General features: G+C 41.0%; 1 protein-coding gene and 1 pseudogene across 3 annotated transcripts in view; one reads left to right on the top strand and one right to left on the bottom strand.

The window, feature by feature from the left end:
* LOC117478721 (ras-specific guanine nucleotide-releasing factor RalGPS1-like) overlaps positions 1-27,010 on the bottom strand; it is a 53,254-nt gene that overhangs the window by 22,000 nt on the left and 4,244 nt on the right. For 2 of the 3 annotated variants that reach the window (XM_034125624.1, XM_034125623.1), the window contains exons 2-8: positions 22,911-23,062; positions 21,303-21,407; positions 20,465-20,515; positions 18,918-19,001; positions 17,713-17,802; positions 16,453-16,545; positions 15,792-15,918 (exon numbers count right to left, since the gene is read on the bottom strand). In XM_034125624.1, the coding sequence (XP_033981515.1) occupies positions 15,792-15,918; positions 16,453-16,545; positions 17,713-17,802; positions 18,918-19,001; positions 20,465-20,515; positions 21,303-21,407; positions 22,911-22,982 (622 nt within the window). In that variant the 5' untranslated portion in view covers positions 22,983-23,062. The remainder of the gene's footprint in view (positions 1-15,791; positions 15,919-16,452; positions 16,546-17,712; positions 17,803-18,917; positions 19,002-20,464; positions 20,516-21,302; positions 21,408-22,910; positions 23,063-27,010) is intronic. The other variant, XM_034125625.1, reaches the window with a different exon arrangement.
* On the top strand, positions 1,864-14,825 carry LOC117478722 (annotated as a pseudogene).

The following is a 27,010-nucleotide window of genomic DNA, read 5'->3' as shown; positions in this document are numbered from 1 at the left end:
ACCCAGCAGAGTTCACTGTGTGCATGAAAAGAAGAAGAGACAGGAGAGTACAGGCCGGGACATGTCCTCCTTCATAATGCACAGGAAGGAAAGAAAAGATGTGGGACTGCATGACGTAAAGTATAAAGCCATTACAAGGTTTCTTAAGAATTTCTACACATAGAGGAAGATTAATGGCTCTGATATCACGCAATGCTGCATCTGGATGTTTCAACTTTGTATGAAGTCATTTATACGAGTATAATAATGTGTCCTTTTTGTTTATTTAGTCAAATGTGATGTTGACTTCAAGCGTACACAACCGTTACATCTAAACATGCATGTATATCAATCATAGATCAGTTTCCCTTCCCTATTCAACCTCTCTTGATTTAATCCATTGACAAAGACCCGTGCAATTTTAAACAATTAAGTCACTGAATTTTTATTGAAAGTGTTTGTCAGGTGTTATGTAACCAGCAGCAGTTTCTATGACAACATAACAAACGCTGTCCTAACTTCACCTCTGCTTTTGGCAAAGTGTGTGAAAAGACAATCCCTGCTCTCACTGATAAACATCTCAGCGTGCAGAGATCAAAGAGATAACACACACATAAGAGTGGGTGGGTGTGTGTGTGAGAGAGAGCGTCTGTTTGTTAGTTTGTGTTCCTTTGTGTGTGTGTGTGATGCTGTGTGTGTATGATGTTGTGTCTGTATTTGTATGTGTGTGTGAATGTCTTTGTGTAGTTGTTTGTACCTGTCAGTGTGTATGTGTGTGTGTGCATGTTCAGGTTTGTGTGTCTGACAGTGTGTATGTCTTGTGTGTCGGTCACTGTGAATGTATGTGTGTGTAGGTGTGTGCGTGTCAAATGTTTCTGCCCGGCGATAGTGTTGCTACTGTGTGGCATACACTCACAAATCGCTGCAGGTGTGTAGTTGAGAACAAAGTGAAATGGAGTGTAAAGAGAGGTGTGGTCCAAGCATGGGGGCGAGGAGGACACACACACACACACACACACACACACACACACACACACACACACACACACACACACACACACACACACACACACACACACACACACACACACACACACACACACACACACACACACACACACACACACACACACCACACACACACACACACACACACACACACACACACCACACACACACACACACACACACACACACACACACACACACACACACACACACACACACACACACACACACACACACACACACACACACACACACACACACACACACACACACACACACACACACACACACACACACACACACACACACACACACACACACACACACACACACACACACACACACACACACACACACACACACACACACACACACACACACACACACACACACACACACACACACTTTTGTCAAAGGATGGAAAGTTTGAATTGCCGGAAATGCAGTCAAGGCTTTGTGTGGACATGAAAACATGATGTGGATAAATACAATACGATGTTCTCTAACAAGCACCAAACATAGATGTTGACAGCGTGTCTCCTAGCAACACCTGAAAGGCCAAAAAGATGTATTTATATATTGTATAATCCAGAGGAAAAACAAGCTTAAATTAGATCAAAATCTACATTCTCCAAAACCCTGACCTAACTGCAACACACACCAAAGACACAGTCATGGGTTTGCCGGGAAACAAGTGGAAAAAAGTGCGAGATGCAGGGGGGGGGGGGGGGGGGGGCTGCAGGGGACATGGGTTTATTTTGGGGGGGGTCCATGGTCTCCCTGTTGTCAAGGGGAGGAGAAAGGGGCGTGGCCGAGGCTCCCAGCTAAATAACTCCCTGGTGATGGCAGGATTACAGAGGGAGGTCCAGGCTCTTTTTTTGAAGTGAGTAAACAGGCGTGAGTTCAGTTGATGAATCATCACATGACCAAGGTGCCGATGAATGAAGTCGCAGCGGGAAAGCTCTGGCTGTTCGTTGATTGGACACTTGGGGTCCTGTGCAGAGACATCAGGGCTGAACATTTTCCACATGAAGAAAGTGACTCTGACAGCGGGCCAAGGGGAATAATGTGAAGACGTTCCACTGACTAAATACTGGACCAACGCAGAGGACATGAGGAATTACTGACTGCTGAGGAAGTCATAGACAGGCAGGGGGTTGAAGGAAAAGGAGGCAAGTGGAGGTGAGTGGAGCAGTCCGTTGAGCCTTTCATTTCCTATGACTGACTTTTTGAGTATCACAGATTGTTCTCCATGTTCTCTTTGATCCCCTTAAACGATCTTTAGGGGGATTAAATGCATGAGTTTAAACCAATACTCTCATTGCTGGGAAACATGTTAGATGTCTTGCATGTCATGTTTACAGCTTGATATATTTTACAATTGTTTTAAAGCTCTGCCTGAGGAGGGATTTAAAGAAGATAAACTTAGAGTCACCTCCTGTCACCAATGACTTGTTGAATAGTGTGCCGTTACAGTGGTGTGGAACGAGGAACTCCAGAACTGATAACTTCCTTATCAAATGCAGTTGTTTCGTGACAGGATCTGTTATTATTCAAGTGTAGATCAGGGGAGTAATGTGAAACCATTGTCATGACCCATGTGATTGTGCATATGTGTCGTCTTGAGTGTACATGAGACAATCAAAACTTGAACCCACATGTCAAGAAACTCTCCGTAGCCCTACTTGAGGTCAAAAACTCCACAGGGAACCTTTCATATTCCTTAATATGGACTTAAATTCAAACGCTCTCCTTCATTTCCGACACAAAGTTCTGGTAGTACACGGTAAAGTGGTGTGCAGACTGACTCTTATCAAAGTGTCAGTTCCTTTGCGTTAATCCGTGTGAAAGTATCAAACCTTTCCAGATTTCTTATTTTTTGCATAATCAGTTTTTCAAATAAACCCCGAAATAGTAGTAAAGCAAGTTTGACCACTAGTGCTGCACGCCCAATTAAACTTCTCTTAATGCATTACCAGTCATCATGTAAAGGTTTAAACTAATACAGATAACAATCCTTTGCTTTTAACCAACATCCCACTTGTTTGTACGCTGTGTTAATCTCTAAGATTTCTTTTCTAAGAAGAAATATCGACTTTCTTAATCGACAGTTTAATTCATGTAAATAATACATGATACATGATACATGATAATACATGGTCCTACTTTTATATTTTGTGAGCTGTAATCGGCACTTCATAGTGTATATTCAACGGACAGTAATCAGATATATCTTTCACTATCATTATGTAAATATTTTACTTTTTAGTTCAGTGTTATTTTTCTATTTTATGATTATGTCCGTTTATTTCCTACTCTTTTTAAATGTCACATAAAGCCTCGTTTATTGCCTCCGAAATTGTGATCAATAAAAAAAAGGTACAGCTTTTATTTATTGATCTTATCTTAATCATGCAAATATGTGAAGACTAACACTGAGCCGTGTTAACGTCAGAAACACAGATGGTGTGTAAGGGCGCAACACAACACGGATCAAAAGCTGAGGAAAGCTTCTCAGTTTCATGAAGCCTCACGTTGAGGCAGAACAGGAGGATACACGTCAGAGACTCATGAAACGACTCCTACAGGGACTGATAATTAACTGCGATAATCTCACCAGCTACTCTTTTACAGTAAGTCGGCCAAACCAAATGTGCCGAGTGAGGGTAGCCTTGCTCCCCCCCCCCCCCCCCCTGTGGTTTAAAGACATGCCTGAACATCCAGACGCAGACGTGCGTTTGTGACAAAGACAAGTTGGAAGCACCGGCAACTGTTCCTCTGTGTGTGTGTGTGTGTGTGTGTGTGTGTCTGTGTGTGTGTGTGTGTGTGCCAGAAAGAGACACAGGGGCAAAGACAGGGAGGGATAAAGCATGCGTGACAAACTCATTTATCACTGTTGTTGCTGCTGATTGACTGTGAGGTCATCCACAGAGCTCAGTTTGTCCTGACACCTTTTGCAAGTCAAACTGACAGATGGTGATCGGGGTCTGGACTAACTTTATGGGCTCCCTGCTGCATTTCCCACTGACCTCAGATGTAACAGATGCCCTGGCACACTGTGGAGATAGATATATAACTCACCATCATCCAGAGGTCAGGGAAGTACTCAGATCTTGTACTTGAGTAAAAGTACCAGAGTGTAGGAATACTCTGTTACAAGTAAAAGTCCTGCAATTCAAGATGTTACTCAAGTAAAAGTAGAAAAGTATTATCATCAAAATATAGTTAAAGTACCAAAAGTAGTCATTATGCAGATTGGTCCATTTCAGAATAATATATATGATATTATATTACATTGCATTTAGCTGACGCTTTTATCCAAAGCGACTTACAATAAGTGCATTCGACCAAGAAGATACAAACTTGAAGAAAACAGAATCATATAAGTACATCAGGTTTCATGGAGCCAAAACATTTCAAGTGCTACTCAACTGGCTTTAGATAAGCCAGTCCTTTGTTAGTATATAAGTGCTTTGTTAGTAATTGTATCGCTCGAAGTGGAGTCGAAAGAGATGAGTTTTCAGTCAGCGCCGGAAGATGTGTAAGCTATCTGCTGTCCTGATGTCAATGGGGAGCTCATTCCACCATTTTGGAGCCAGGATAGCAAACCCACGTGTTTCTGCTGATGGGAACTTGGGTCCCCCTCGCAGTGCGGGTGCAGCGAGCCGTTTGGCTGATGCAGAGCGGAGTGCACGTGCTGGGGTGTATGGTTTAACCATGTCCTGGATGTAGGAAGGGCCAGATCCATTCACAGCATGGTACGCTAGCACCAGTGTCTTGAAGTGGATTCTAGCAGTTACTGGAAGCCAGTGAAGGGAGCGGAGGAGCGGTGTGGTGTGGGAGAATGTAGGAAGGTTGAAGACCAGACGAGCCGCTGCATTCTGGATGAGCTGCAGAGGTCGGAGGGCACATGCAGGTAGACCAGCCAGGAGGGAGTTGCAGTAGTCTAGAAGTGAGATGACGAGAGCCTGGACCAGAAGCTGCGTTGCTTTCTGGGTCAGGATATGTTTTATAATGATTGATCATGAAAGTGTTCTCAAAGCTGGTAAAGGTGCAGCTAGTTTGAATGACTTTGTATACTGCAGGGTAGCTTGTGAATTTACTCCAGGTGGAACTAAAGTCTGATTTAACACTTGATTATATTTCACATCATTCATCCACATCTGTAAAGTAACTAAAGGTATTACATACATGTAGTGGAGGAAAAGTACACCATTTAGATGTACAAAATAGCATAACATGTAAAGTAAAAGTCCCTCAAATTAATACTTGAGATTACTACTTACTTGAGTAAATGTATTATGTTACTTTACACCACTTCTATCATCTCTACAAAGATCTGGACGCTTAACATTCAGCATGTAGCAGTTTAATTGCTCTCCTGGACAGAGAAATGAGAACAAATTGAGATAAATCTGGAAAAGATCGATCTTAAATGTCATGTGTGGTTGTGTGTCTCTGAGCGGTTTCTCTGGGGCCAGTGGGTGTCTTGATGTCATGTTCCATAGAAAGCGAGACATGAAAGAAAGCCTGACATGCTGCAGAACATCTCACCGCCTGAACTGTTGCAGATGTGTCGGTACACACGCAATGGCTTAAATCAAACTTGGCTTAAGCCATTGTGACACAACTAAGTGGACGTGTTTGGATGCTACGTCTGAGCTTCGCTATGCAGTCCTGGGATATGTGGTCAAGTTGTTTATCTGGTCATTGGCTTCATGGATTTGCACAGAATTCAGTTTGAAAGACCTGGGATGAGGAGTTGGACAGCGAAATTTAATTATTGATTAAAGTAGTCACTAATTACAAAAATATCTTAATTTCTGTACATTCCCCTTTTAATGGTAAATGGTAAATGGACTTTACTTATATAGCGCTTTAAGACCCCTCAAAGCGCTTTACATACTACATGTCGTTCACCCATTCATACTACATGTCGTTCACCCATTCATACAGAGCAGTGTACCTTACTCTAGGACCTAACATTCATACACATTCACACACCGTTGGCCATGCCATCGGGAGCAACTCAGGGTTCAGTATCTTGCCCAAGGATACATCGACATGTTGGCTGCACGGGCTGGGATCGAACCCACAACCTTCTGGTTGAAAGACGACCGCACTCCCTCGCAGCCACAGTCGCCCTTTACATCCTACAGAGCTGATTTTTCCTGTACATTGATTGAAATCAGTTACAAAGTAGCCTCACTACAATCTAGGGTCAATTCCAAAGTCCGACACCATTTAAAATATAAAAAATAATTAATAAGAGACATTCTTTGACAATTAAATATATGGGATTTAGGTGTTTCAAAAAGGTGTCAATGGTGAATCTGCAGTGACATAAAGGGTCTTACATATTTGTTATTGTATGCAAAACATTTTTCTATATGCCAAAGGTCTGATCAAACTTCAATTCCTGAAAGCAGCAGAATGATTTGTAATGCTTTTCTATTCATCACCAACATATTGGCTGCTTGATGTGAAATCATTCAGCTCTGAAGTGTATGCCAATTCTCGTGAGTTTCCGAGCATCTTAATGGACTGAAAAATGTGTTGCAAAACTAAAATAATATAATTAATACAGCTTGGGCACTAATGAATGCAGCTTTATGCATCCAACATTTGTGACACATTTAAATATGCAAAAGAAACTAAAACAAATTGAGTGTGTGTGTGTGTGTGTGTGTGTGTGTGTGTGTGTGTGTGTGTATAGTATATGTGATAAGCAAATGCTATAAGCAAAATGTGTGATATTAACCAAGTTACTGTATCAAATGTGTTATATGGAATAGGAAGAAACCAATATAGTAATTTGAGGGCCAATATTGATATGATTATTATAAATCAGTGTTATTTTTGTATATTGATTGTTGTGCTTTTATTTAGGTCTTAATGTGTGCATATGTATAAATGTGTCTTTGATTGTGTGTATATATATATTTTATATAGGTATATACTTATTTGCATACATATTTTTATATATATATTTTTTTATATTTGGGATTTCGATCTCTCTGTCTGTACACACAAACTGAAAGAGACTGACTGACTGACTCTGATAATGTAAACATGTCGAATATAACAGTGGATTTCCCCCTGATGTGAAAGTTTTTCTTTAGCTAATGCAGTGAGAGAAGAGACATTTACTGATCATCTCTCCCCACTCTGTTCCAGGAATCATCTTGGCTCGTGCAGCAGGACTGTGCTATGATTCTCCCTGCGGGGGTGTTGCTGGGGCTCCTGTTGCTCTCCGGACCCCAGTCCTCTCTCCAAGGAGGCACTCAGGAAATCGAGAACAGTGATGAGATCCTGGAGAGAGAGTTCATCTTCGCCCCAAATCGGGAAAAACGAGCCGTCGTTGACCACAGCCGCTCCCAAACGGACAAATGTTCCTACACGTTTATTGTCCCCGAGCAGAAAAGCACTGGGGCCATCTGTGTGAACTCCAAGGAGCCCGAGGAATTGCTGGAGAACCGGGTCAATAAGCAGGAGCTGGAGCTGCTGAACACTGAGCTTCAGAAGCAGCGCCGGCAGATCGAAGCTCTGCAGCAGCTGATACAAGTCGACGGGGGGGGTGGTGAATGAAGTCAAGCTCCTGCGCAAGGAGAGCCGCAACATGAACTCCAGAGTGACGCAGCTCTACATGCAACTGCTGCACGAGATCATCCGCAAACGAGACAACGCTCTGGAGGCGTCGCAGCTGGAGACCCGAGTGCTCAACCACACGAATCAGATGGGAACGCTCGGCTTACGCTACAGCGACCTGGAGCACAAGTACCAGCGTCTGTCGGCCCTCGCAAACAACCAGAGCGCCCTCCTGCTGCACCTGGAGAAGCATTGTCAGCGGGGGGGACACTCGTACGGTGTGGTGCGGGAACGGATACGCCCGGTCTACCCACAACCCCCTGTGGTGCCTCAGCCTCCCGTACAGATGCCTGAACTGTCTCCCGGAGGATACAGACCCTACGATCCTCAGAAACACACCCGGCACACCATCAACCGCATGAATAATGAGATACAGAACGACCAGAACGACCAGAACTCTAAAGCAGTACCGCCTCCACTGCCCACGATGCCAAGCGCTGCATACAGCTTTACAAGTGAGCCCGCTGGTAAGTAGAGAATACACATAGTAATAAAGCTTTGGTTGTATAGCACTTTTCATATACAAGGTGCAGCTCAAAGCGCTTTAACAACAAGGCACAATTCACAAATTAAAACTAAAAAGAATAAATTCACTTCAGGTCAAACGTTAGAATAATATAACAAATCAAGGGGCACAAGGAAGTAAAAGGTGATGAGTTAAAGAAAATGTAAAGGGGACCTATCATGCAAAATGCACTTTTGTACGTCTTTTATACATGAATATGTGTCCCCGGTGTTCCAGGGAACTCACCAAGTGTCAGAAAACACAACCCTCTCTATTTTATAAAAAATACATTTAAATAACCTGGCCACAAAGACCCTCAATCTAAGCCCCATCTCGAAATGAAAAGGTGTTCTCGACAAAGTTCAAAGGCCTTATTGTCATATGCACAGCTACAGTGTGGTTATAATCTCAAGTCTCAGGCTCCTCCAACAATGCAACATAGATATATATAAGACATAAAACTATAAAACAAATAAAAATCCAGTAAAAATAGTGCAAGAACAAATTGAAGAATTAAAATAGTGCAAGACGTACGTAGTGCAAGTAATGCAGAAGAAGTTACCTATATACAAGAACAATAGAATAAGCCGAGCTAGAAATAGAGCGTAAAATGAAATGCTGTACAGTGAAATAGATTACTGCTTATTGTAATAATAGATAAATATGTGACAAGATACAGAACCCCAAATTGTACACCAATGTGTGTGTGTGTGAGTGAGTGTGTGTGTGTGTGTTGTAAAACAGTTTGATTGGTTTCTGAAGCCTATAAAAGAGCAGTGTAAACGCCGTCCACTTATCATTTTTCTTCAGTGATAAAGCTCTATGACAACATGCTCACAGAAAATTACAGATGCCTTTTTTGAAAGATGACTGCAGCTGCAAGTGATTAACGAGATCCTATAATGACACTAATGACACAACCCACTGGGAGTCTGAGTGCACCAAAAACACTTTCCAGCCTCTTTTAGACGCTTTAAAAGAACTGTGGAAAGTCTGTTCTTGCATCTGGCACTATCCTGCAATTGGTAGCAGATCTGGCGGTTTTAGTGCCTTCCTTCAGTGAAACCATCACATCTGACTACAGTCCGCCAGCAGGACTCACTGGAGGGCTTTATTGAAAAGTTAATCTTGTTTTTGGATTGTCCCTCTCTGTTTAAAAGAGACAGGATCCATCTCAGAACAGGCTGTTGGCTAAACTGCAGCATACGGTACACTCCCTGCCATGTCCTTTTGCTCACCCGCAAATGAAACTAGTAACCAGTGTACATACTGGTCCTGCAAGGTGCTCTAGGGCGGCTTTTGATGATGAGATGGCCCAATAACTGTGGGAGATCAGCTGCAACATGCTTGGCATCACCTGGCAGTAAACAGTGGCATATCAACTGTGCGGTGAAGGACATTGTATGCTATATATCATCTTTTAAAGAACACTTTTATAGAGATTTTAAAGGTCCCCTATTATACTGTTTTTCATCAATATATTATAGCCCTCAGATATATACAAACATGTCTCTGAAGTGTTTGGCTCCAAACAGATCATTGCAGCATCCCATAATCCCCTCTGTTTCAGCCCTGTTTCCAAATTCCTGATTCTCTGTCTGTTACTTTAGATGAAAATAAGGAGCCACTCCCCACGCCCCTCAGAGGGATATTTGGTTAAAAAGAACACAATAGCCGCTTTCACACCAAGTACTTTGCCGTACCTAGGGGGGGTTACCTTGGTTGGTGATTGGCTAATGGTTACACAAGCCAAAACATCGTTATGACATCATAAAGTGGCCAAAATCTGATCAGCTCATTTTCAGACAGGTTTTTATATAAATGGATCAGGACAAAAAGAGAGAGAATCTTTGTTCCTGAAACTTTCAGAATCTCTTTCCACAGAGGGGACACATGTTGATGTAGAAGAGACATGAAGAAGAGGGGACACATGTTGATGTAGAAGAGACATGAAGAAGAGGGGACACATGTTGATGTAGAAGAGACATGAAGAAGAGGGGACACATGTTGATGTAGAAGAGACATGAAGAAGAGGGGACCACATTAAAGAAGAGGGGGACACATGTTGATGTAGAAGAGACATGAAGAAGAGGGGACACATGTTGATGTAGAAGAGACATGAAGAAGAGGGGACACATGTTGATGTAGAAGAGACATGAAGAAGAGGGGGACACATGTTGATGTAGAAGAGACATGAAGAAGAGGTGGACACATGTTGATGTAGAAGAGACATGAAGAAGAGGGGACACATGTTTGATGTAGAAGAGACATGAAGAAGAGGGGACACATGTTGATGTAGAAGAGACATGAAGAAGAGGGGACACATGTTGATGTAGAAGAGACATGAAGAAGAGGGGACACATGGTGATGTAGAAGAGACATGAAGAAGAGGGGACACATGTTGATGTAAGAAGAGACATGAAGAAGAGGGGACACATGTTGATGTAGAAGAGACATGAAGAAGAGGGGACACATGTTGATGTAGAAGAGACATGAAGAAGAGGGGACACATGTTGATGTAGAAGAGACATGAAGAAGAGGGGACACATGTTGATGTAGAAGAGACATGAAGAAGAGGGGACACATGTTGATGTAGAAGAGACATGAAAAGGTGGATTTTGCATAATAGGTGACCTTTAAATTGCGGCTTTAGGGTGAACCCTGACTGGTGTAGAGTCTGAGGAGCTGTTGCTGGCTGTGGCCTTGTGATGGAGATTACTGAATATTTAGATCATGGACTTGAGAGTAGAAGGAGCCAGGTACTATACGTTAAGAGCAATCAGCTGAGAAGACATGGACACACACACTGTTGTATATGTGTGTGTGTGTTGGCTGTCATCTCCATGGAAACTCGGCGGAGAAAAATAAAAGCATGTTTATGAAGAAAAGACATGAAGAAGTGGATTTTGCATAATAGGTAACCTTTAAAAATAACACTTTTACACACTTTTATAGAGATATTAATGTTACTTTCCTGCTGTCAGCATCACAGACACTGGAAATAAATGGTCAAATGTGGCATACAGAACACATGGTCAACAGTGACATACAGAACACATGGTCAACAGTGACGTTACTTTTCCAGCTGCACGAATATGTTCTATTCAATGTAGCCGTGTCTGTTCCTTTGACAGGTTGTTTGAATTATAATAACGATGACAATGGCATGTGAGTCGAATTCATTCCAGTCATGAAAGCCTTTGTTTATCAATATGCACGATAGTTAGTCAGCATATTGTCTCTCCTGCAGGTCCTTTCAAAGACTGTCTGGAAGCTGTGGAGGGCGGATACACCAACAGCGGCATGTTCCTCCTGAAACCAGACAAGACCAATCGACTGATGCAGGTTTGGTGTGACCAGACACGTGACCCCGGTGGCTGGACCGTCATTCAGAGGCGTACGGATGGCTCTGTGAACTTCTTTAGAAACTGGGAGACGTACAAGGTACTATAGTTGAATCGGATCTTAGATTCATCTTAGGACCTTAGGTTATATACAAGTCTATGTTAGCAGACGTGAGGATGCATGTGGGCTCAGTGGTTGAGCTAATGTCAGAATGCTAACATGCACACAAAGACAATACTAACATCCAGATGGGAAGTTGGTACATCAGTTTTCATCATCTTAGTGTAGCGTGTTCGCATGCTAAATTGCTAATTAGCACAAAACCCCAAAGGAATAGCTTGGGTTGATGGTAATGAAACTAAAGTATTTGGTCATAAACCAATGTAATTGAAACAATTTAATCAAATATGTTGACCTCATGATAGTGCTTTATGAAAAGTAAGGGGATTACCAAAGTCTTACAATTCAGGGCAGCACAAATTCCCTCAAAAACACAAATGTCAATCCGATGGTGCAATCGACAAAACATCAGAGGATCATGATGATTCATCCCCTGAGAAAACACGAATATCTGTACAAAGCAATCTTTCATCCATAATCTGGTTTTTAGATATTTCAAAGCATAAGTGAAACTATGACATCATGGTTGTGCGAATGGAAACATTAGGGGATCACCAAAGTAGGATTCCCCCCGTCCAAACAATCAAAACCACTACAATTTGATGTAATCCATCAATCTGTTGTTCAGTCTGGACTTCTTGTGGAAGATGCGAGTAATCATTACAAAAACCCACCAAAAATCAAATATATGAGCTGAAATCAAATCAATCATGCTCTCAGTGTTGCTCACAGTGCAATGATTCAAAGACGTAACCATGCTGTGTTTCCAAGCTATTTCTCTGAAGACCCGCAGTTACGTAAATACTGGTGCGCAGGGTGAAACTTTTCTTTGCCAAAGATCAACTTCCTCCCCAAAACGGACAATTTTCTCATCACTTTTAAATAACAACCTAAACCCCAAAGGAGCACTTCCAAGATGTCCACCAACCCCCCCTGAATGAGTCAACAAGCCTCTTTAAGCCAACTCACATTTGGCATGGACGAGGACTCCCTCCTGATTGAACGCATGTGTGATGTAATTGAAAGCAGTGATTCAGACGGAGGGACACATCGTGCAATGCCACGGCTCTTCGCCTCTCCCTCTTACATCATGACCAGTCTTTTACCGATGCTTGGAAAACATGGATGGTGTGTATTCAAAGGGAGGACAAACATAACTTAGTTAAAATGGGGGAATCGCTTTGGCATTTCTATTAAATCATGTCTCAGAACCAGAGGTAGTGAAGTGCAAATACTTCGTTACTGTACTTAAGTAGATTTCCCTATTATCATTACTTTTACACAAATAATTGTGCTTTCTACATTTTAAAAACATTAATTAATTAAAAATGGGGGAATTGTTTTGGCATTTCTTATTAAGTAAAAGTCAATTAGTTAGGGCTTTGAAATGTACTTAAGTAAAGGAGTTTACTCTGAACTTTTACTCGAGAATTTTTATCCACTGAGTATCTGCACTTTTACTTGAGTGAAGGATGTGTGTAATGTTTTCCATCTCTGGTTAGAACAGTTGGATGAGCTTACATGCAGCTAATTCAATGTCTCTCTCTTGTGACAGCAAGGGTTTGGAAACATTGATGGGGAATACTGGTTAGGTCTGGAGAACATCTACTGGCTGACTAACCAGGCCACCTACAAGCTGCTGGTGACTCTGGAGGATTGGAGCGGACGTAAGACTTACGCAGAGTACGCCAGCTTCAGAATCGAGTCTGAGGCAGACTTCTACCGGCTGCGAGTGGGACGATACCACGGAAACGCTGGAGACTCGCTGACCTGGCACAACGGCAAGCAGTTCACAACACTGGACAAAGACAACGACGCCTACACAGGTGAGGGGAATTAAGTACTAGAGAAGGCTATCATAACTGTTGGTGTGCTTTCACTGTGGCTGAGAGTCGTTTTTTAAACAGAAGGTTGTGGGTTCGATCCCAGCCCGTGCAGACAACATGTCGATGTATCCTTGATGCTTAACCCCGAGTTGGTCCCGATGGCATGGTGTATAAATGTCAGCTGTTGTCATTCATACAGAGCAAATTGTCTCGGTGCAAACACACCCGCAGAAGAGACTGTTCCCCAAAGGGAGCTCTACTGTTCCCGTTTTAATTCAAATCATAAAAAAATGCCAATTATGCAGTATTTTTTCTTATCAACTAAGATTTGTTAGAAAATGTTTTCAACTTTAATTGACTGAATTTATCCGAAAATGTGGCTTATTAACTTATGAATAACTTATGAATACTGTGTTATACATTTGAACAGATATATTTAAGAAGTACAATAGCAGATGTTTAATTTGTGGGACATATTTCATTATACTTTTAGAATTTGCTGAGGGCAAACCGATTAAAAATGGTCCACGGGCTGCATTTGGTAGTTTGGACACCCCTGGTTTAATCTAAGTCCTTGTATCTCCAGGTAACTGTGCCCACTACCAGAAAGGAGGGTGGTGGTACAACGCCTGCGCTCACTCCAACATGAACGGCGTGTGGTACCGGGGGGGGGCATTACCGCAGCCGCTACCAGGACGGGGTCTACTGGGCCGAGTTCAGAGGGGGAGCGTACTCTCTGAAGAAAGTGACCATGATGATACGACCCAATGCAAACACCGTCCACTAACACACTTTCTCATTTAGTCCGGGCTCTTAAAGCTAAATTGCACACAAAAGAACTCACAAGTGAAGTGGCTGGAATATCTTTGCTTGAGTTTAAAATACAAAACTTACAATAGGAATCTAAATAAAGTCAGCATTGCATGTTTAATAGTAACAAAAGGAATTTATATCCAGAGATCAAACTTGGTAAAACACTGGTATTTCAGAGTATTATTGGTGGCCATATTGAGTATATGTTGTGTATGTATAATATATAGGGATCAACTCTACAGGAAATAGATCTGGTTATTTATTTCCCCCAAACATTTTATCGATAATTTCCTTTGTTGCTTAATGTCATCTCATTTTGGTAGGATAACGGTTAATAAAACAATGGATTGAAGGTCTTCTGACCACTTAATGTCAAAGTGATCAAAGAACAAGGTCAACTTTTCTAAATGAACAAGGAAATACCAGGAGAAAGGGACTGTTAAAAAGGTTGAATCACCACTGTGTTAGTGCGCAGATATAGTAAGCATCAGGTATTCTGTGTGTATATATTTGCTGCTTCATTAAGATTATTTTGATCATCTGTATGTTACCAATTTTGCAATAAAATATGCACAACTCTGCTGGTGTTTCCAGTGATTGAACTCCAATCTTTCATGTTTCATTTCACTACCCTCTGCCTTCCTTCTCACAATGGGCAACTACCAATGGTTGTACAGCAATACTTAACATTGAGTAAAGCATAAATCAATTAGCGACAATAAACAACTGCAACCAGTAATAAATGCCGATTTGAGATTTTATTCTAATATCAAAAACATATTATTTGTTTATTATTTAATTATCCTGACCCGTCTCCCTTTGAAAATGTGTGGCGCATTATGAAACGCAAAATACAACAATCTACACCCCGGACTGTTGAGCAACTGAAAGTCGTACATCAAGCAAGAATGGGAAATAATTCCTGCTAAAAAAGCTTCAACAATTAGTGTCCTCAGTTCCCAAACGCTTATTGAGTGTTGTTAAAAGGAAAGGGGATGCAACTCAGTGGAAAACATGCCTGTCACAGCTTTTTTGGGACGTGTTGCACGCATCAAATTCAAAATGAGTGAATATTCGCAAAACAAATTGACCAGTTTGAACATAATACATCTTGTCTTTGTAGTGTATTCAATTCAATATGTCAAAAAGGATCACACACACACACACACACACACACACCACACACACACACACACACACACACCACACACACACACACACACACACACACACACACACACACACACACACACACACACACACACACACACACACACACACACAAACACACACACACACACACACACACACACACACACACACACACACACACCACACACACACACACACACACACACACACACACACACACACACACACACACACACACACACACACACACACACACACACACACACACACACACACCACACACACACACACACACACCACACACACACACACACACACACCACACACACACACACACACACACACACACACCACACACACACACACACACACACACACACACACACACAACTTACCGAGGTATGGGATGCAGGGCACCATCTTCAGGGAGCGGATGTATTCCCTCATGCAGGTGTAGTTCTCCTCCTTGGATGTCAGATAGTTGAGCTTCTCAAATGTGCCCTTGTCTTTCCGACTGATCAACTACAACAGAGATTGATTCATGGATTAAACCTTCAGATTCAGAGTCTTGGAGGGAACTATGGCAAACACACAAATATGAATTCTTGATTTCTTAATGAACCGAATGACTTTGTCGATTTGAGTCAAAATCAGAGTCAAATTTTTGTAGGCGATGTGGCACCTGCTTCCAGTCTGTCCAACAATCTGATGCTAATAAACAAATGCCATGCTACTTACATACTAAGTCACATCAACACCCCTCCATAATAACAAATGATAAGACACATCAGCAGACTGCTAAGGAATATAGAAAATAAAACAATAAAATGTCTGATGTTGCTTAGAGCATGTTGGCTTCAGGGTAACCACTAACCCTCGGTTTATAGATTGACTATAATCACAAAACAAGGGGACAAGGATAAATGATTGTCATTGTAAAACACATTGTGCTGCAGGTGCTGTGAGTCATGTCATGTTTAAGCCCCCTCACACATTCATTTGAAGGGGGTGCTGGCTCCTATGTTCTAATCAGCAGTGCATGATGGGATGTCTTACCGCCCAGGTTTTGCTGAGTCTGAAGATAGGAGCGCTCGTCAGAGCGGACACCACCGACACCAGGGAGTGAAGGTTGTTCAACTCCAACAGTTTCTGGGAACAAAGACAGATATTTAATGAACAACATGCTCTGTATTATTAATTAATAACCCTTATCAAGTAAAATACAAAGTCTAACGTTGAGGTGCGTCTAGTCACCATTGGCTGCATAACATGTGTGTGTGTGAATGTTATACAAACTGGGTCATAGTGAGCAGAGCAAGAAAGTGTGTGTGTGTGTGTGTGTGTGTGTGTGTGTGTGTGTGTGTGTGTGTGTGTGTGTGTGTGTGTGTGTGTGTGTGTGTGTGTGTGTGTGTGTGTGTGTGGTGTGTGTGTGTGTGTGTGTGTGTGTGTGTGTGTGTGTGTGTGTGTGTGTGTGTGTGTGTGTGTGTGTGTGTGTGTGTGTGTGTGTGTGTGTGTGTGTGTGTGTGTGTGTGAGGAGGACAAACTGTAGAGGTACTGTTCAGAGGGATTCAACTGAGTATCATCGACCTCGACTATGTGAGGCCGATGATGAGAGAGATTCTTCTGAGAGAGCAGGACTACAGTCCCAAGAGAGACTTATATAGAATAGTAGAGATGAAAAAAGGAAGCTGCAACTCGTTATGAAAAGCCAGCGCAGACTTGGTTCCTCCATCAAGATCCTGCAGACTGACTGACTCCGGGATTTCATTATTTCATTTAAAAAGAAACCTCTATGCATCAAACTCTCCGTCTCCAGTGCTGTCCCAAATTGCTAATCAACTTAAAGGTGGGGTAGGTAATTTTGGAGAAACCAGCTCGAGATCGCTAGAATTTGAAAATACACAGCCGGAACAAATCTGCCACTTCCTTACAGAGACCCTCCTCCAACACACACGAACGCGCACATGACCAATGAGGGCACGAGATAAGTTTGTGCACAGATGGAAGGCTGGCAGGCAGGTAGGCCATCCAGTTATTTTAGCCGGGCCGGCTCAGATGATTGGTCGTGCTTTTTACAGTACTACAGCTTCCACAGATGACATTTTTTTATGGATTTTTTGTCAAAGCACTTCAGATATTCATTGCTATCGGGATGTTAAGAGCATTCCATGGAATATAACAACAAGTGTATCTCGAGCCGGTTTCTCAAACTTACCTACCCCACCTTTAACTTAAGATTAATAATAACAGCAAATAACAATGGCCTGGAAATGGTATAAAGACCCTTTAATAAAGACATCATTAATCCTAACTCACCTTTGCTATTTTGACGAAATGGCTCAGTATTTCTGCTCGGATTTTCATCGTCTGGGCAGTCAAGATTTCTCTCACCAGCCAGAAGCTCACCTGAAAAACAACAGCATATAAACGCATAATAAAACACAAAACACAAGTCTATGTGTAACTGCATCCACAGACCAGAAGTGCACCTAAAAAGCGATGTAGACATATCCTGACTTGAACTCCAATGCTTGTCTCACGCTGGATTTAAGCAACATGATCTGATGTCAATAATCAGCTGTACACATCATGATAGTGGTACTGTATTGTTATCGGATTTCACTGCTGCCGTTAGAAATCATTTGATCTTTGGCAAACATGGAAATAATGATTGGTGTAGCTTTAAAGGTGAAGAAATCTGTCGGACAACGTTTTGAAGCTTAATATAGCGGATCAAATCGTTTATTGGAAGCCACTACATCATATAGCATGATATCAGACTTCTTAAATAACCAACGCCCAACATGGAGCTACTGTTAGACATCAGTTGAGTTTCTAAGTGCCTGGAAACATAAAAGTCTTAAATTAAGCACTAAAAACTGAAAAGTAGATTAAGCCCAACAGCACTACCATATATTAATGAGCTTTTTTAGGATATGATCAGTCCACTTAACGCAAAGAAATTAACTGTATGGTTTCCATTTTCTTCTACAATGTAGAAGTGAGTAGAGTATATTGGCTCGCTAGTGCAGCTTTAAAGGTAGGGTAGGTAAGAATGGAGAAACCAGCTCGAGTGCGCTAGAATTTGAAAGTACGCAGCCGGAAAAAATCTGCCCCTTCCTTCAGACTTCCTTACAGAGCCCCTCCTCCAACACACACGAACGCGCACATGACCAATGAGGGCACGAGATAAGTTTGTGCACAGATGGAAGGCTGACAGGCAGGTAGGCCATCCAGTTATTTTAGCCGGGCCGGCTCAGATGATTGGTCGTGCTTTTTACGGTACTACGGCTTCCACAGATGATTTTTTTTTAATGTATTTATTGTCAAAGCATTTAATGTATTCATTGCTATCGGGATGTTAAGAGCATTCCATGGAATATAACAAAAAGTGTTTCTGAAGTGAATTACCTACCCCACCTTTAATTGGAATATAAGAGCAAAATACTTTGTACTCTATATTGCACAAATTAGAAGTGACAAAGCAATGAAATATGAGCTTAAGAAATGCTGTAACGTACCTGGTTGAACCTGCGTGTGAATGCCACAATGTTGGGAGCCATACGGTGCTTTTCTTTCCCATTCCATCCACAGCAAGCCAGCTCCTGACAATCAGAACAACACATTTAGAAACTCATTTAAGGAATCTGTAACAAAACTCTGCTCTGTTAAAACATCACAGTGATAACCTGAACAGCTAGTTTAGGTGAGTTTGCTAAAGGCTATATAATGAGAAAGACAGCATGTGTAGTATATATTTTTTACTTCATCATACGATACGATATACTTTATTGTCTCGTAAATGGACGACATGTACGTATACAAACATAGTAAATATTAAAATACATACATATATCATCACTGACATTTACGCAAACACAATACACAGACGCACCTACTGACAATGGCGACCTATTGCACAACACTCATGGCCAACATTTACCAAAGAGGTGGTACTAATGGACAGACAGTGCCATCCACAGGTGGAGGTCTTAAGGTGACAGCACAGACCTGTAACCTGACCCTGGTCTAACTCTGACACATAAACCAGGAATAGATCATATAATAGAATAACAGCTGCTCACTCAAAATGCTTACACTTTTGCTAATTGTCAGAGGTGGGAAGTAGTGGAGTACAAATACTTCGTTCCTGTACTTAAGTACATTTTTCTGGTATCAGTATTTTACTCCACTACTTATTTTTCTGACGACTTTTTACTTTGACTTCTTACATTTTGAACACAAATACCTGTACTTTCTACTTCTCACATTTTGAACACAAATACCTGTACGTTCTACTTCTTACATGTTGAACCCAAATACCTGTACTTTCTACTTCTTACATGTTGAACACAAATACCTGTACGTTCTACTTCTTACATTTTGAACACAAATACCTGTACTGTCTACTTCTTACATTTTGAACACAAATACCTGTACTTTCTACTTCTTACATGTTGAACACAAATACCTGTACTTTCTACTTCTTACATGTTGAACACAAATACCTGTACTTTCTACTTCTCACATTTCCCAAACAGGCTGGTTCCTTTAGTTTGAATGTGTGTTTGGTGGCGTGATCATTATTATTTAGAGTCATTGCGTGCCTATTGATTTGAACACGATCCGTGTATCCATCATTTCCTGGTCTTCTCTAAAGAAGAGGGACCAATGAAAACGTTGTCATGTTGCCGTTGTTCAGCATGGAAACATTCATTAGCTAACAATGACATTATTGTTCTATTAATATAAAGGGAGGTCAGGTACTCTTTAAAACAGCTGCTAGTTATGGGTACTTTTTACTGAAGTACATTTCAAAGCCCTCTTTACTTTTACTTGAGTAAAGAAGTTTAGTCAGTACTTCTACTTTTACCAGAGTATTTTTAAACACGAGTATCTGTACTTCTACTTGAGTAAAGGATGTGTGTACTTTTGCCATCTCTGCCAATTGGATATACATGACTCAGTGCACGACAGCTGGAACCCTGCTTTTCCTCCAAAGTTAAAATGTGGTGATGGAGGCGTGGATGATCAGCACCAACCACTTCACAACACAGGTGTTTCTTACCTCTGGATGGATGGCTTTGAAGACTGGAGCATCCATCAGAGTGATCTGGCTCTGGAATAACAAGAAAGAAAACCATATTATCTTTCAATAAACAGGAGATTAAGAAACTGAACAACACAGAGAGATGATGATGATAATGGGAGAATACATACATAGGTAATTAGGATCAATGATGAAGGTAATAATGACGATAACAGCAGCTATATTGGCTAATTACAAATCTATAGGTATGTTTGTTTACAGTATATAATGCAGGAATAGATGCTTGGGTGATTTGGAAATGCTGTTATCACATAATGTGTCCGGAAAAACATTTACCAATTCTGAAGCAAGCAGTGCTTTAATTCAAATAATGTACAATATGACTTGTGTTTAGAATCCCTTTCTCATTAGGGCAGTGTAATTCAGTGTTAATTAAAAAAATATCGATTAGCAGACATGAAACAGTGTTTATGTAACATTGACTATGATCTGTTTAATATATGGTAATTTATGGTTGAGGGAATCAGTGAGTCAATATCCACCTCCCTCTCTGTGAAGTTAATACAAAAAGATAAACTAATAACATGCATTAAGTTGAGCTATATAGAAATAACATATATTATTGCTGATGGTCTCGTTTGCTTATGTTGGTCATATCGAAGCATTGGTAATACATTCATTAAATTGAATATTTAAATGTGTATTTGCTGATAGATTGGAATTAGTTCCAACTTATTGAACAGATATTGTTTCAAGTGCACTTCAAAGTTGTGTCTTCAACACGTACAATCTTTGCAGAGGGAGGAGTCTGATGCTATGCTTTATAAATACTGAGTGATATGTGAATGACACTCACAGCAAACTCCCCCGGCGTCACCTTGAGCACATCGAACACGACGGCATCGTAGCTCTTGGCGTAGTCCACACAATGTCCATCCAGAGAGTCAGAGCTGCTGCTGGCCTGAAACCATAGAAACCGCTTTATATCCAAGCAGCTGTTGTTATTAAACTGTGTACCGTCTTAATCAATCTGGGAGTCACAAGTCAGTGAAATGTTCAAAATGTACTCCTAATTTATCTTTGTAAACTTGAGGCATTGGAGTCACCATTCTCCCATAACTACATTGCATATATCGATCAATCAAAGGTTGTTTATACAGCCCAACATCACACATTTTACATTTGTCTCAGGGGGCTTTACAGTTTATACCACACCCTCTGTCTTTAGACCCTCACATCGGACAAGGAAACACCCCAAAAAATGAAAGAAACCTTGAGGAGAGCAACAGAGGAGGATCCCTCTCCCAGGACGTGCAATAGATGTCGTGTGTAAATTAAAAAGATAATACATTTACAACAGAGGCAGTCCAAATGCTGAGTGTGTCCTGAGACCCAGAAAGAAAAAGGTTTCAAATTTCCTTTTTTTTTTTGATCACACAAGTCTTTAGGGTGGTATTAACATAATGACTAACAAAAACTAAAAAAATATGTCTGTCCTTTGTAGAGGACATCGGGTGTTAGTTATGTGAAGCATAGTATACAAACAACATTAACATACAGGTACATTTAGACAACATTAGAGCAACAACTCAATGCAACAAATACTGAGCCCTCATTTGTAGTACTCCATCCTTTTTTGAAATGCAGAGATACATCTGACACTTGAGGCACTTGATGTGTGTTTTCCCACTGCATCCATCTGCCATGAACCCTACAGAAACCTACGTGTTAGTTTTGGCCCATAGTGGACTCCATTTGTGTCGTGTAAAATGGGGGTTAGCAAATCCCCATGTCCTCGGGACATTCATACAAACATTTAGTTTGAGGTCAAATAAGTATTACACTGCTCTGAAAACTCACTACAGTAACTCCTAAGATGTTCCCTTACTATAATTAATTAAAATATTGAACTCACAACTCTGGTAATTACAAAATGACAAACTTAACATTTCTCTTTCTATAAATAGTGCTTGTGTTGATGGACGCCATTTTGAAATACAATGAAATTATCTTTTGCAAAGCCACACCCCCACATATGTCATATGTTTGAAAAGCCCAGGATGTCCTCTGTGGAGTACAATTGGACTTAATGCTGTGGCATGTATAACCTCAAAGTAATGGACCAAAACCCAATGTGCTCCACAGAGGACAAACATGAATGGGTGGGTCTCTGGAGGATATAAGAAGAAGATGGATCCAGGTGAACATGTACAAGGTACAACAATGGTCAGTACATATAACATGTGCAATATTATATTATTATTATGAATAATGTGCTATGATAAACGTGCAATTCCGCATCTGCCACTACGTTTTTTTGCTTTACTAAATACTGGTAATATTTACATTAATTATGTGACCGTCTATGTTTCCTGTAGATATTTAATATTCAATTGTTATTGTATTTTTGTAACTCTGGCACAACAATTTCCTTGGGGATAAATAAAGTCTTATCTTGTCTTACATGTGTGTGTGTTACCTCTGAGGTGACTGAGTGGATGCTGGTGCCATCTGAGAGCCCGTTCCTGCGATACATGCTCACAGAGGGAGGGCTGGGGGTCACAGGTCAGGGCGACAGAGGGCGGGCGGGGGATACACATAACCTCTCATCCATGCCTAGAGAGGAAGAAACACGTTTGTTTAAAATACATTCATTCTTTATTTCCTTTTTGAAGCAGAAAGAGGTTTATTTACACTTTTTTTTTGATGTGTTTTGTTCAAAATTCAATGAGATGCTCACTCTTTTTACTCAAATAATATGAAGTTTATTGTGATTCAAGCAAACATCTCTGTGCAGGGAGGAATAAGAGAGCTGAAATCAGGTGCAACATAAATAAATACCACCATCAATGCTGTAAAGTACATATGTATGTGTATTTGTACACATATATATACAATTTACTATGACTTGTACCTTTAGAAACATTGATATCTTGTCTTTAAGCAAACAGTTTTAGTGAAATGCAACTGGAATTGGCTTAAAAATACTTATATTTTTTATCAATTTCCTGTGATTCAAGTTCTTTACTTAAAATAAATTGTAATTAGCGATGTAAACAAAAGAAATAACAAAAATGTGATGGCCTTTATATATGGGCTCAGAACAGTCTCATAATACACACATGCACACAGAAGGATTCACACTTGTATTTCATGATCCGCAAAAGTATTCACACTTGTATTTCCGGATCCACACTTGTGTTTTTCAATGCACACACAAATGTGTTCCGTTTCATATACATGTAAATAAAATCCAAATACAGAAAAAAGTTTTACATATGTATTTTTGATCCTCACATATTTGTTTTCCGTTAAATCCCCTGCACCTGCAAACACAAACCGCTTTCTGTGCATGGATCGCTGTGCATTCGTGTGTGGGTTTTTTGAGAGTCCCCTGACGGTCACCCGATTCGTACTTGTAATTTTTTCTATCTATAGCCAATCAGATGTCTCCTCAATTCTAAGCCAATCACATGAGCGCGCCCCCACGAGGGTAGATTTCTTGTGTTCATGACACTTCATATACGCATTTTGCGCTGTCCGGAGCAGGGTGGACAGAATTTATTTTACCGGACAAATTTGAAACTTACCGGTCATGTTTCAATAATAATAAGAAGAAGAAGAAGAAGAATTGTGTAGCAGAGTTTCCGTTAGTAGGTAATTACCGGACTATGACCGGATATGGCTAATAACACGGGAGTAAGGATCATCTATTTTCCTCTCTCCCTCTCTCCTGATAGCCCGTCAGTTTCTCATGCAGCTCGCTAAAACTTCACTCGCGTTTATGTCCATATCGATCAGATCCAGCTCTCCTGATCGGCCTTTATAGAGAGCACCGATCAAACTATTAAGAGTGAATATCGGCCGATAATGACCGGCGGGGCTCCCCCCCCGTTGACAGTTCACTGTCTAGCACTGGCTTCGTAATGCACTGATCGATTAGGCTAAGCTAACCTGTAGCTGCTCCCTCCACACTCACAACAACTTCATACAGACATAAATAAAGCAGCTGATCGCCATACAGGAAACACACATTTAAAACGGTTTTGCCTGCCGTTTTTGTGTACACAAGCATTCATTAATGGTTCGGAAAGTGGCACTGTACTGAGAGTGGAGGTGTCCTGAGATTAGCGCCTGCAGACAGGCTCCATGGACCTGTCAGCTCCGGACAGCGCAAAATGCGTACATGAAGCGCTACGTCATGAACGCAAGAAATCTACCCTCGTGGGGGCACGCTCATGTGATTGGCTTAGAATTGAGGAGACATCTGATTGGCTATAGATAGAAAAAATTACACAGCGATCCATGCACAGAAAGCGGGTTGTGTTTGCAGGTTATGGGGATTTAAACGGAAAACAAATATGTGAGGATCAAAAATACATATGTAAAACTTTTTTCTGTATTTGGATTTTATTTACATGTATATGAAACGGAACACATTTGTGTGTGCATTGAAAAACACAAGTGTGGATCCGGAAATACAAGTGTGAATCCTTCTGTGTGCATTATGAGACTGTTCTGAGCCCATAATATGATGTTGATTTTCGCTTAGAATACGGTCACACACACACACACACACACACACACACACACACACACACACACACACACACACACACACACACACACACACACACACACACACACACACACACACACACACACACACACACACACACACACACACACACACACACACACACACACACACACACACACACACACACACACACACACACACAGGTAATGAAAAAAATAGTACAACTTTATAAAAAGTATTTTAATGGGTTTGCATAAGACTGTCAGGACACTGTCATGACCATGACATTTTAATCTCTATTAATGTTTGTTGTCAATTGTTGTCATTGGATACATTAAATAAAACACATGCAGAATTGAAATGTCTTAATTTGCTTTGTTAGAACAAGTTGAAAGTAACCTAATGCAACCCATCCTGTCATAAACGTATCATAGCAGGATACATGATCACATGAAACTGTCCCATGTGGTTGGTGTTGACATAATCTGTCCTATGAGACCATTATAAATATGTCATGAACTTTTAGAAAGTGGTAGAATTTGGACTTTATTTTGGAGAATTTAGGAGCTTTATAAGTTGATTCAGTAAATGCTGTTGCTTACTGTAGTTAGCAGCAACCGTGACAATAGCGCTAAATGTATATTCTGTCCCTCTAGCTGAGGTGCTGGAAGTCAAACACAGCTTCTGAGATGGAAGTAGTCACAGGGAAGCACCTAAAGGGAAGTACCTGCTGCACCGAGGGGGTTTTATTCTCAGGGTTGGCTTCTAGTCAGCTTATTGGCAGCTAACCAGCAGTTACTTTCACAAGTATTACATCCTTTGACAGTGCAGTAACATAATAACATCTTTACTGTAAGTCCAAATGGTACTACTGTACTTTTAGTCAAGGAAAACAAGTCATGACAGATTTATAATGGTCGAACCATGGATGACAGTTTAATGTATTGCTAACACATGTAGCTAAATGGTTTCTTTAACGTTATGTTGTTGAGTCATAAAGACATTGACAGCTTGTGTTGCCTTGGTTTATGTGAGGTTAAAAATGGGATCGAAATGGAGGATTCAAATCGATTGATGTTTAATCATCACACATGTTCACAGCACAGCACGCACATTGAAATGTAGACTCTGCATTCACCGCATTCTGATATTAGGCACCGCTTTGACACGGTGCTAGGGGAGCAGTTTGGAGTTGACACATGTCAGAATATATCATCTTATTATTGCAGATATATCAATATTTGTGTATCGGTCAGCTAAAAGGCTAAGAAACGTCACAGGAGTGCAGAATGTCCCGGCATGCTTTCTTCCTATTGGCTGTCCTGTGTCTTAGTTTTAAAGGGGGCAGGTTTATTTAATGTAAGAGAGACTATAGAAGACCATTCACAACAGGTCAGGGGCCACAGTGATTGTTAGTGAGTGTGTCGTGAGTGCTGTGATAAAGAAGGACCGTTGAGTTTCCCGTTTTCAATGGAAAGCTTTGCTTCTAGTTATTTTCCGCGTGTTTAATATCTAAAAATGTACTGTCAATGACACACACACACACACACACACACACACACACACACACACACACACACACACACACACACACACACACACACACACACACACACACACACACACACACACACACACACACACACACACACCCCACACACACACACACACACACACACACACACACACACACACACACACACACACACACACACACACACACACACACACACACACACACACACACACACACACAAAGGTGAAATGACCTAGAAGTGTCAGCCATAATAAGAGCTGTTCAAATTCTATATATGCTAAGGAAAGGCGCTCCAATGCTTCCTTTATCATCTCCTATAGGATACAATGAATCATCCTCTATGAAAGGAAATGAGATAAAGGCGACCCACAATTCCTTGCCGTCGCATTCGAAGTTACGCACCATTCGGCCGTTCACCATTATAACCAATCAACATGATCCACAAACTCAAATCACTAAATATATCGTTGCTAATTAAGCATTTCCC

This window comes from Trematomus bernacchii, unplaced genomic scaffold, assembly GCF_902827165.1.
Source record: "Trematomus bernacchii unplaced genomic scaffold, fTreBer1.1, whole genome shotgun sequence".
NCBI lineage: Eukaryota > Metazoa > Chordata > Actinopteri > Perciformes > Nototheniidae > Trematomus > Trematomus bernacchii.
The sequence above is the reverse complement of the archived record's forward strand: the minus strand, read 5'-3'. Positions and strand labels throughout refer to the sequence as shown.